General features: G+C 44.2%; 1 protein-coding gene across 6 annotated transcripts in view; it reads right to left on the reverse strand.

The window, feature by feature from the left end:
- Nucleotides 1-12,411, reverse strand: part of ANKRD28 (ankyrin repeat domain 28) — a 210,187-nt gene that overhangs the window by 3,741 nt on the left and 194,035 nt on the right. For all 6 annotated transcript variants that reach the window (XM_018053043.1, XM_018053058.1, XM_018053035.1 and 3 more), the window contains 6 exons: nt 9,399-9,486; nt 9,228-9,311; nt 7,954-8,099; nt 7,251-7,333; nt 6,704-6,786; nt 5,666-5,757 (listed from right to left, as the gene is read on the reverse strand). In XM_018053043.1, coding sequence (XP_017908532.1) covers nt 5,666-5,757; nt 6,704-6,786; nt 7,251-7,333; nt 7,954-8,099; nt 9,228-9,311; nt 9,399-9,486 — 576 coding nt within the window. The remainder of the gene's footprint in view (nt 1-5,665; nt 5,758-6,703; nt 6,787-7,250; nt 7,334-7,953; nt 8,100-9,227; nt 9,312-9,398; nt 9,487-12,411) is intronic.

Here is a 12,411-nt window from a genome sequence, read left to right on the forward strand (position 1 = left end):
GCCACCATTTAACTTCTTTTGGGGTCATAGTCCACTGAGAAAACCATAAACAGGTTTAAAGCTCCTAAATCAAACAAATGTTTCCTTTGTATATGTTCCCTTCTTCAGCAGAAGACTGACTTTAAATGCTGGGCTGGATGAATCAAAAGCTGGAATCAAGACTGACATGAGAAATATCAACAACCTCAGATATGCAGATGACACCAACCAAATGGCAGAAAGTGAAGAGAAACTAAAGAGCCTCTTGATGAGAGTGAAAGAGGAGAGTGAAAACCCTGGCTTAAAACTCAACATTCAGAAAACGAAGACCATGACATCCAGTCCCATCACGGCAAACAGATGGGGGAAAGTGGAACAGTGACAGACGCTCCAAAATCCCTGAGAATGGCCACTGCAGCCCGGAAAGCCAAAGACGCCTGTGCCCTGGGAGGAAAGCTATGACAAACCTAGACAGTGTGTTGGAAAGCAGAGACATCGCAGGGCCCGTCTAGTCAAAGCTATGGTTCTTCCGGCAGTCATGTACCATAAAGAGAGCTGAGCAATAAAGAAGGTTGACTGCTGAAGAATTGATGCTTTCAAACTGTGGTGCTGGACAAGACTCTTGAGAGCCCCTTGGACAGCAAGGACATCAAACCAGTCAGTCCTAAAGGAAAACCAACCCTGAATATTCATTGGACGGACTGATGCTAAAGTTGAAGCCCCAGTCCTTTGGCCACCTGATGTGAAGAGCTGACTTGCTAGAAAAGGCCCTGATGCTGGGAAGACTGAAGGCAAGAGTAGAAGGGGTGGCAGAGGACGGACATGAATCTGAGCAAACTCCAGGAGACAGTGGTGCGCAGAGGCATCTACTGCGCTGCAGTCCATGAGGTCGCAGAGGGTCCTAGCGACTGAACACCACCACCACCACAAGGTATCCGGCAGCAAACTGGAGCCACTTTGGCTGGGGCAGGAGAGAAGACAGTGAACACAGAGTCTAATTCAATCACCACCCTCTCTTGTTACTGGAGCAATTTATAACTGGATCATTAATCTGAAGGTTAGAACTGATTACAAAATAAGATGAGTACTTACTATGACTTGCCACCTTTGGACCCTGATTACTATCTCATAACTCTGGTGTGAGTTACACCACACCAGAGTCTCTTAGGTCAAGTGGCAAAGGATCTTTGTGTCAGGGAGACCAAAGCTAGTCTGAAAGGGAGTAAGTCTAGACTGGGTAACAGGTTCACAGTCAGGGCGGGAGGAGGGAGTGGGCAGAATTAGAAAGTATGCAGGAAGACATCAGGCCACAGGCGACCTCCACTGTCACCTGTTTACTATCCTTTCCATATGGAAAGGCGATAGAAAACCTTGAAAATGACCAACAAAGACCGTCTATTGGCTATCTGATGTACAGCCTCATAATGTGACCAAGTATCTTCTATAGGTTAGCAATTAGGCTCTTCATTTTAATCTATATTGCTTATTTCCAGAAATGTAATTTGCTGACAGTGAAAGTTTCTTTTAAATTAGGTGAGACTGAACTTATCTTAGTGGGTGGTACCACTCACTTCTATGGATTTCATGACTATATTAAACTAACGACTCCCAAATCTCTGTGTCCAACCTGGATCTTGCTGACTCTGGGCTCCATGTCCATCTGTCTATATCCAGTTACTCACCTGGAGCTGCCAGTGAGCTTTTCTCATGTTCCCAAGTGAACCCAGCTCTTCCTCCTACATTCTCGTCTTAAACGATGGCCTCCCCTCCCCTGCCCACATCACTCCATGCCAGACTGCAGGCCGCGTCTTCCCTCCCCAGGCTCCAACGCATGCCCTTTTGATGGGATTCACTGGAGCCTGGGGAGGGAAGAAACATCAACGTACTTTCATCTGCAGCATCTCTGCTGTAATTCTGCCCACTCCCTCCTCCCGCCCTGACTGTGAACCTGTTACCCAGTCTAGACTTGCTCCCTTTCAGACTAGCTTTGGTCTCCCTGACACAAAGATCCTTTGCCACTTGACCTCTGGTGTGGTGTAACTCAGTGCTCACGTTGCCCTGCGCTGTGTCTCTATTAAATATGCCACTCTCTCAGCTTTGAAAGTTTTCTCCCATAGTTTTACTTGTCCTTTGGATTCTGGCTCAGAAGGCACTTTGGGGGGGATACCTTCCCTGATATCTCTCACGGCATTCTAGGCTTATTCTAACTGAACTGCTTCAAGGGCCTTCTGATAGCCTATTTGTTCTCATTGCTGTTCAAGGCAGCAGGCTGTCCTGGACGCTACAGTGTGTCTGAAGGACTCAGCACACCATCACCTACACACACCCGCTGAGCTTGATGTGGCCAGGGGCTCTTCTAACCACTCAGAACAGATCTGTGTGCACAGACTCCTGCCTCATAGGTTAGAAGATACGCTCTGTGGAAAGAAGGAAAAGGAAGGAATAGAGCAGCATAATAAGAACTGAGAATGTGATGGGGGTGATCAGCAGGCTGTGGTATAAGAAGGGCAGTCGGGACAGGACTCACTGAATAGATGACACTTAGCTAAGACTGGAAACAGGTGAAGGGTTTAGTCAAAGATCACTGGGGGCAGAGTGTGGAAGCTGGAAGAAAGAGGATGATGCACGTCCACCATCACGTACATGGTGTGAGGAGCCGGCGTGGCAGAACTGGACAAGGGGGGAGGACGGGGAGACAAGCGGGAGTGGTCACAGAGCGAGCTGACCCGGTCGGCCCCGAGAGCTCGTCTGAGGACCATCAGTAAACTGAGGGGTGGAGGAGCGGCAGCTCCCCACACGCTTCTCTGGCTTCAGTGTTGGGCTTCTCCCCGTGGCGGCTGCTCCCACTGTGCAGCGCAGGCCTACAGCACCCAGGCGTCAGCAGCTGCGGCTCATGGGCTCTACAGCACGGGCTCAGGGGTTGCGGGCACATGGACGTGGTTGCGCCATGGCGCGCTGGGCCGCCTTGGACCAGGGACTGAACCCATGTCCTCTGCACTGGCAGGCAGTTTCCCTGCCACTGAGCCACCAGGGAGGCCCCTTCCCAAGCACTTTAAAAGGGTCCTGGCCAAGGGTGCTAGCAGGCGGGGAAAGCGGGCATACTTGAATATACTTTGGAGGTAGGGCAATAGTAGATGCTGGTGAACTGTGCCCTGGGTATGGGGGGGGTCAAGGAGCAATCGCAAGGATGGGAATGGTCATCAGCTGAGCCAAGTATGGCTGTGCAGAGAGCAGGCTTGGCAGTGGCCAGAGAGGGCCAGCAGTCCAGTTCTGGACCCGTGCATTACACATTCACAGGATACGCTGTCAGCCAGGCAGCTGGAGATGTAAAGTTACACATTCTCAGCACAGAAGAAGTGTTTGGAACCCCGGAACTGGAGGAAGTCGCCCAGAGAGTGAATGTAGGTAGTGTTGTTGTTCAGTCCCTAGGCTGTGGCCAGCTCTTTGCAACCCCATGAACTGCAGCACACCAGGCTTCCCACTCCTTCACTGTCTCCCTGAGTTTGCTCAAACTCATGTCCATTCAGTGATGCCATCCAACCAACTCATCCTCTGTCACCCCCTTCTCCTTTTGCCTTCAGTCTTTCCCAATCAGGGTCTTTTCCAGTGAGTCGGCACTTTGCATCAGGAGGGCAAAGTATTGGAGCTTCAGCTTCAGCATCAGTCCTTCCAGTGAATATTCAGGGTTGATTTTCTTTAGGATTGACTGGTTTGATCTCCCTGCTGTCCAAGGGACTCTCAAGAATCTTTTTCAGCACCACAGTTTGAAAGTGTCAGTTCTTGGGTGCTCAGCCTTCTTCATGGTCTGACTCTCACATCTGTACATGATTACTAGAAAAAAACCATAGCTTTAACTATATAGACCTTTGTTGGCAAAGTGATGTCTCTGCTTTCTAATATGTTCTCCAGGTTTGTCATAGCTTTCCTTTCAAGGAGTAAGTGTCTTTTAACTTCATGGCTGCAGTCACCATCTGTAGTGATTTTGGAGCCCAAGAAAATAAAGCCTGTCACTGTTCCCACTTTCCCCCCATCTATTTGCCATGAAGTGATGGGACTGGATGCCATGATCTTAAGTTTTTTGAATGTTGAGTTTTAAGCCAGCTTTTTCACTCTCTTCTTTTGCCCTCATCAAGAGGCTCTTTAGTTCCTCTTCACTTTCTGTCATAAGGGTGGTGTCATCTGCATATCTGAGGTTATTGATATTTCAGTTCCAGTAAATATAGTTATTTAACAACAAAATAAGAAGTTAGAAACCCTCAATCCAGTCACTAATTCAAGGAACCAGATATCTGTGAAAGAAGAACATTCCTAAGAAGGACACTGTAATAAACATCATATGCATTCTCTCTGACCCTCCGCCTTATCCTGCCGTAAGGGATCTGCATCTGCTGGTCAAGGGAACAGCGTGCTGCAAATGCAAAGTGTGGAGACTACCTGGGGGAGCATCAGACACTAGCTAACGCAGACTGCAACCTTCACATCTGGTATTTCACATACATTTTAAATTCCACATTAAAAGCCTATTCCTAAGGAAGGAAGAATCGGTTGTGTCGAATTCTGTATGTCAAGTCAAAGCAGAGTTGATTCCTAACACTGTGGAGGTCACTGGTGGTCTTGCTGAACACAGTGTGGTGGGGGTGAAGGTCTGACCAGAGGGGACTTAAGGGAGAAAGAAAGAGGAGAAGAACTGGAGACAGAGGGAGAAACGGCTCCTGAGTGACTGAGCTGCAGAGGGGGGACAGGGAAATACGGCCGCAGCAGGGGCAGAGGGAGTAATGAAAGGTGTGCTATGACGAGAGAGACCCTACAGCAGCCATTATCACAGGACACAAAGAAAAGAGATGCCACAGTGGCTGCCTCAGGCAGGCGAAGAGGACAGCACCCAGCACATGGGCGGGAAGACTAGACTCCGACAAAACCTGGCATGCGAGTAAGGGCCTTGATAAATGTTTGCTGTAAGAACAAATTCTTTGAATACTAAGATAACAAAGGTGGTATCACCAAAGTTAATAAACCCTAACTCTGATTAGGGGTTCCCAGCTGGTGCAGCTGGTAAAGAGAATCTGCCTGCCAATGCAGGAGACCCAGGTTTGATCCCTGGGTCGGGAAGATCCCCTGGAGGAGGAAATGGCAACCCCTGGAAAATCCCATGGACAGAGGAGCCTGGTGGGCTATAGTCCATGGGGTCGCAAAGAGTTGGACTCGACTGAGTGACTGAGCAGGCAAACACAACTCTGATTTAACGGACACAGGAAACTCAGGAGTTTACCTGTTAGATGGGCTTTCCCTGTTTCTCCTGCCCTTGTTCCCTTTGCACAAGGTAAGCCCTAGAAAGAAAGTGAAGTCGCTCAGTCGTGCCCAACTCTTTGCGACCCCATGGACAGTAGCCTGCACCAAGCTCCTCCATCCACAGGATTTTCAAGGCAAGAGTACTGGAGTGGGGTGCCATTTCCTTCTCCAGGGGATCTCCCTAACCCAGGGATTGAACCCAGGTCTCTCACATTGTAGATAGATGCTTTACCTTCTGAGCCACCAGGGAAGTCCAAGGTAAGCCCTAGTCAGTATTAACTCCAGCTCTCCTCTCTGACCAATAAAAAATCCCCAAGTCTCCTTTCCTTCAAGTATGGATCACTGAAAGGCCAACGCCTCTAACAGGTCAGGGAAAGAGGAAGCAGATGCTACTCACCGTTCTCATCGACCGCAAGCACACTTGCCCCTTTCCCCAGGAGTTCCTGAACCACCATTGTCAGCCCGTTTCGGGCAGCAACATGCAGAGGTCTGGAGAGAAAAAATACGCGTACACATCCATGTGTGCAGGCCCACGCGTGTGTGTGCTCGCTCTCTACCCTGGTTGCTGAAGGCCATTTATGCTAGGCTATGGAGACCCACAGACGACCAGCGCCCTTGGTCCCAACGGCAGTGACGAGAGGAGCGAGGCCGGGAGGGGCAGGCCCCAGAGCGCCTGTCAGCGCTGCGCCCAGCACCGGCCATCAGCAGCTCCCACTTCTTCCAGACCCTCGTGCCACCTTCCTTCAAGACCAACGTTCAGAAAGGTTTACTAACTAAACCGCATTCTTAAGTCGTTTTAAGAAATGTGGTTGGCAAACACACGTATTAAACAACAAGAACTGTACCCTGCAACAGCCCAAGTGCCAGCAGGCTTTGAAAGCGGTTTACAGGCTCCAAGGCTCACTCTGGACCCTGAAGGGATCCGACTGAGACCTGAGTGGGAACACTGTTGTAAGATTCTTCTCTTTACTAAGTCTCAAAGCAGAACAGCAAATGAAAATGGTGAGCAACAACGGGAGACGCTGGGCCAGGATTTAGGCAGTCACCCAGGACTGGCGGCTCACATTAAGAGCCTTATTATTTCTGAAATCTCTCTAGCTACAGACACGTATAAAACTTTTTGCCTCATTTGTTAAGTGTATTATTCCAGTTGGTTGCCATAAAACAAAAAGAATAGTATTACTTTCCACCATAAAACTGGATTGACAAACGACCTATTATTTTCAAGAATAAGGGTTTCAATTGAAAAACTTTTAAAATAATGTCTTTTAATTATGATGGTTTTAGAAATGAGTTCTGTCAATTATAAGAACTGTTTTTTATTTTTTAATTGCTTCTGTGACAGACTGATTCCAATCATATTAGAAAAGAATTCCATTAATCACTTTTATAATGAAAGGTCACAAGGTTCACGCTAGACCCTGGAAGTACTCACGTTTGCAAAGCTGCATTGGTTGCATTGATGAGGTTTCTATCTGTTATCTTTTCCAGTATTAACAAGGCACTAGTTTCATGACCCTAAAATTATGACAAATAACTCTTAAAAACTTCGGCACCATCAAAGATAACTTTATACATTCAATACACCCCAGTTGTTGTCCATATTATATATATATATATATATGTGTGTGTGTGTATACCACCATTAATATGCTATGCATTTTCTTAGCTAATGTCTTAAATATACATCCAAACATGAATTGGTGTAATGGGGTTATAGAAGAGGACAAGAATATTTAAGATTAGAGAGATTAGAGAAAGACAATAATTACGTTTAAGCCTATGGTCCAAAACTTACTTGGCTTACCAGAAATTTCATATACCATGGTGCTTCACACATAAGTAATTTTTTTTCCAAGAAATCTGATGCCAGTGATTATTAGGTTTGGTCCCTATCTCTGTTCATTTTAGTTAAGTGGAAAAACCTTAAATGCCACTGTTGATATTAACAATCAAAAAATATTGTTAAGATGTGTACTTACCTTACTGCAAGCCAAATGGAGGGCGGTGTTTTTACTGTTATCTTGTAAAGTCAGATCTGCACTAGCACTGCTAACCAGCATCTCTGGGAGGAAAAATTGTATCAACTCTTTTGTATATGAACATACACTTCAGATTACTAATAACTCACTGTAGAGAAATGAAGACAGAAAGGAAAAATATCCCTCTGGCAAAAATGTAAGTGCAAAAACATTGCGATATAAAGGCCTATATTATATTCTCATATGTGTGTGTGTTGTATAAGGAACAGACAAGAACAGCAGCAGCTGACATTCATTCTGTGAGTGCTTACTAAATTTCAGACTGTTTTAAGCACTCTAGATTTACAGTAACTCATTTACCTCTCAAAACAACCCTATGAAGTAGGTACTGTTATTTTTGTCACTGTACGGATGGAAACACTGAGGCATGAGGCCACTCAGTTGGCAGATCCAGGACTCACATTCAGTCTGACTCCAGAGTCAGGTTTCTTGACCATCCTAACACTGCCTGCTAACATGAGGGCAAGTGAAAATACTGTGGGCCTAAAAGAAAACACGAGTGTAGGCAGGTAAAAGGTTTCAAATCTCAGGAATGGTGAGGTAATGAATGGAAAATTCAATGAACCAGAGTCAGATGGAAGCTGTATTGTACACAAGCAACATTCACACTCAGAACAACAAAGGCCTCAAGCGGCTTCTTTACCAACGGTGTTTGTCTGTCCGTTTTCTGCAGCCATCATGAGAGGTGTTTTCCCAGAGGAGTCCACAGAGTTCACGTGAGCATTATGGCTGAGCAGAAGCTGCAGACACTCCACATGGTCTGTGAAGGCGGCTGCATGGAGAGGAGTTCTGCCCACAAGGAAATGCAAAGACTGGGCTAAATCTGTACGTGTATATTCTTAATTTATGACAAGCACCTTTCAAGGATTTTCATACCAGGCTATAAAACCATTGTCCGGATACAAATAGGCTTACTCATTCCTGCCACAAAAATTTGTATTTTTGATAACTATTGTTTAGGTAAACTAATATAAATAAGGGTAAATTATGAAACTGCCAAAAAAAATGACATTATTAAAGGAAACTTTGAAAGAAACAAATCTGGCCCCAAATACTGTCATCTATTACAACTGTTAGACTTTTTGTAATTAGAAATGTTAACTATTTAAAAAGTCTTTATGGGGACTCCCTGGTGGTCCAGTGGTTAAGAATCTACCTTGCAATGCAGGCAACACAGGTTCGATTCCTGGTTCACAAACTAAGATCCCACATGCCACGGGGCCTGTGTGCTGAGACCCAACACAACCAAACACATTAAAAAAAAAGAAAGAATCCGCCTTGCAATGCAGGGGATGAGAGTTCGACCCCTGGTGGAGGAGCTAAGATCCCACTGAGCCTGTGTACCACAATTACTGAGTCCACACACTCCCGAGGCTGTGTACTACAACTAGAGTCCTTCAGTCAAAACAAAAAACCCGGAGTGCCACAATTAGGGCTCAACACAGCCAAACAAAAAATAAACAATAACAACAGAGAGTCTTTGGGTAACAAGCACATGCTAAGTTGCTTCAGTTGTGTTTGACTTTTGGCAACTCTATGGACTACGGCCCACCAGGCTCCTCTGTTTATGGGCGTCTCCAGGCAAGAATACTGGAGTGGGCTGCCGTTTCCTCCTCCAGGGGATCTTCCTGACCCTGGCAGGAGTCTCTTCCATCTCCTGCATTGGCAGGCGGGTTCTTTATCATGCATGCCACCTGGGAAGCCCAACAAGAACGTATGTTTTTAACAAAGGGAAATCTTTAGCCAGTTTTCCTGGTCAAGGTAGAAAAGCCTTTTATAGTAAGAATATAATTAAGATTTTGTAACAATTTATACTTGTAAATATAAAACCAACCTTTAGGTAATAATGGGGTTTCTTTAAATTCTGCCGTATTAATCTAATAACTAATGACATTTTCTACATGGTTGAATTCCTACCTTCCTTTTGAATCTGTGGCGTTCACAATGCTGGAGCCTAACGTATCAATTAACATCTCAGCAGCACCTTCGTTGTCATTTATTCTGTGAAGGTAACAAGGTGGTCACTCAAAGCTATGCTTTATTTCTTAAATATTCAAATAAAACCTGAATCATTCTGCCGTTACTTACACAGCACAATGCAACGGACTGAAAGCATTTCCTTCCGTTTTCTGGAAAACGTCTTGTTCTAAAAGGAGTTCTACACATGTCTCATGACCTAGGTAAGTAAATGGGAATCAGATATTAAAATCCCAAGAAGATACTGAGGTGTCCATACGTATCCACATATCCCAACAGATTAAAAAAAGGCTTTACATGGATTACAAGTAGTCAGTTCAGTTCACTGAACCCATTAAACATCACAGTTTTAGGCACTTTGAAATCCAAAGTACAACTTCAGCAGTTTATTATTGACATGACAAATATTTACTTTGTGGGAGACAAAAATTAGTCTCACTTTTTCCATGGTAACCAATTAAGAGTTATTTGGGCATTATTTCTTGAAATGACCTATTTACATATAATAGTGTAACTTTCAAAATAATATATATTTACGTAACATTGTTGTTTTAGTAGCTAAGCCACGTCTGACTCTCTGCGAGCCCATGGATTGTAGCCCACCAGGCTTCTCTGTCATGGGATTTTCCAAGCAACAACAATACTGGCATGGGTTGCCCTTTCCTTCTCAGGGGATCTTACCGATCCAGGGATTGAACCTGCGCTTCTGCATGGGCAGGCAGGTTCTTTACTAGTAAGCAACCAAGGAACAACTATTTATGCAGCATAATTAACTTCAGAATTGAAATATTTTCTGGTTATAGGAATGAGCTAATGGTATTATTTTACAGAAGTGTTTAGAGAAAAAAAAGAACGTGTCCCTGTCCCCACTCCCAGTTCTACTCTCTAGAGCTACTGCCTTACAGTTCCAGAACGTTCTTAGGCACATACAACTGCATGTACATAAAACACACTTTTTCATTTTTATGCAATTGGGAGATTCTACAACTTTTTTTTTACTTAAAACACTATATGTCTTTTCATATGCAGACATCCTATTGCTGAATGTTTGGGAGAACGTCACAGTATCAGAACGTACATAAATGATTTAATCTCTAATTATGGATTTCAAGGTGACTGCTAGTTTTTGTGATATTATCATCAATGTTATAAATGAAATAGTTCAGATCTTAAAGAGAAAAGTATTCATTTCTTTTGTAGTTCCAAGAACAATTTTCTGGAAATGATACTGCTGGGTTAAAGGGCAATTACTGATTACTAGTAAGTATCAGGTCCACACTCTTTTCAACAATTTCGTTTATCCTTGGCTGTGCTGGGTCTTCACTGCTGTGCAGGCGCTTCTCTAGTTGCAGAGACCGGGGGCTGCTCTGCCGTCGCGGTGCTAAGGCCTCTCACTGTGGTGGCCTCCCTTGCTGCAGAGCGTGGGCTTCAGGCGGCTCCAGGCTCTAGAGCCCAGGCTCCGCAGCATTCTCCATCCGGGACTGACCCGTGTCTCCAGCACTGGCAGGCGGTTCTTTACCACTGAGCCACCAGGGAAGCCCCCAGGCCCACAGTTTTCAACAGCAACTTTAAAAACAGGAAAACCCAAACCTCAGATTTTCTTAAACCCAATTTTCAAAGCCAGGGTTTTAGTAAAAGTACCCCCACTGCTGTATTAATGATGGAAAATTAAATGTTGCTTCTACCTTGTCAGTCATTTGGGATCCACATTAGGAATAAAGTAGATTCTTACAGAGCCTCTTAATTTATTTCCATGGCTTAATATTTGGTTAACAAAGTGATGCTATATTTCTTTTCTAATTACTCTAGCATTCTCAAACAACAGTTCAATTTAATTGTTATACTATAATCATTTCTACCAGGAAAAGAAAGTATGTTTTAGGAAACCTGTGGGTATGTTCCATCACCTGTGAGTTCTTTCATTTAGAGGTTCTCAACTGGAGCAATTTGAGCCCTCAGAGGACCTTGGTCACATCTAGAGACAGTTCTGCTTATGACACTGGAGATGGGGTAGCGAAGTGCTGTGGCATCTAGTGGGTGAAAGGCAGGGCTGCTGCTAACCCTCTTGCAAGCACAGGACAGCTACAACAAAGGAGTAAACATTATCTGGCCCCCAGTGTCAACAGAGCTGAGTAACTCTCCCTCTCCAAAGGTTAACTCATGGCCAAGAAGTAGCGAAGGACGATGGTCCAGTACTGATTTGAGGGTTTCCTATTTTCCTGGGATAGCAGTTCTCAAGGTGTGGTCTCGGAGCTCCAGGGTGGGACCGTAAACTATTCTTTTCTTAAAACAAGCCATCAAAGAAATTTGCTACTGTATTTTTTAAAAAATAGTCATTTTTTCATAAAAATGCTATTTATATTAACATGTAATAGATTTATTATTATTTTAAAATAAACATCCTTAAATTTTTCAGTCCTAATGTACCATACAGTAAATATTAATAGCTATAAGCCACAGGTCCTGAAATGGAAAGGTATGAGAGTCACCGCCTGGGCAGACTGTGGACAGCTAAAGGGGAGTCCTAGGGCCAGCAGTCATCGCTGGATCATGTTAAGCTGAAAAACTTCACTTTGTGTCCTGGTTTATCAAAGGAGGAGAAAACTGGTCTCCTCATGTTTTAGAGGGATATTTTGAAGATGCTTACAAGCATCAGAAAAAATTGATAAATTTTTGAAAGAACACATGAGATCATGTAAATATTCTTAGTTCTGCAACTAAATGACTCCACAAACCAAAAATCTGAATGTTAAAAGCTGACCATGTATAACTGGTTCTCTTCTAAAGTGCTGTCATCATTCCATTTTAAGAGACTGTTTTCTGTTCTGCTGGAGTGCTTCCAATTTTCTTTTCAACTGTACAATTACTAGTCAAAGTAAAACTAGTTACATATTCTACTCTCAGAATGCCAAAATTATAAAATAGCCTTTTGGCTGTAAATATGGTATTAATTTTACACTGCCTTTACATTCCCTGTACATAGAGGAAACACACATCTAATTTCTTCCAGCTCAATTCAGAATCATTACCAATTCTACTAGAGCCTGGAAATTAGACACATCTGTTATAATCTTTAAATGGCAACCGAGCATGTAGTTTGGGCAAAATTTTGTCTTGCACACAA

Source organism: Capra hircus, chromosome 1 (assembly GCF_001704415.2).
Source record: "Capra hircus breed San Clemente chromosome 1, ASM170441v1, whole genome shotgun sequence".
In the NCBI taxonomy this organism is placed as follows: Eukaryota; Metazoa; Chordata; class Mammalia; order Artiodactyla; family Bovidae; genus Capra; species Capra hircus.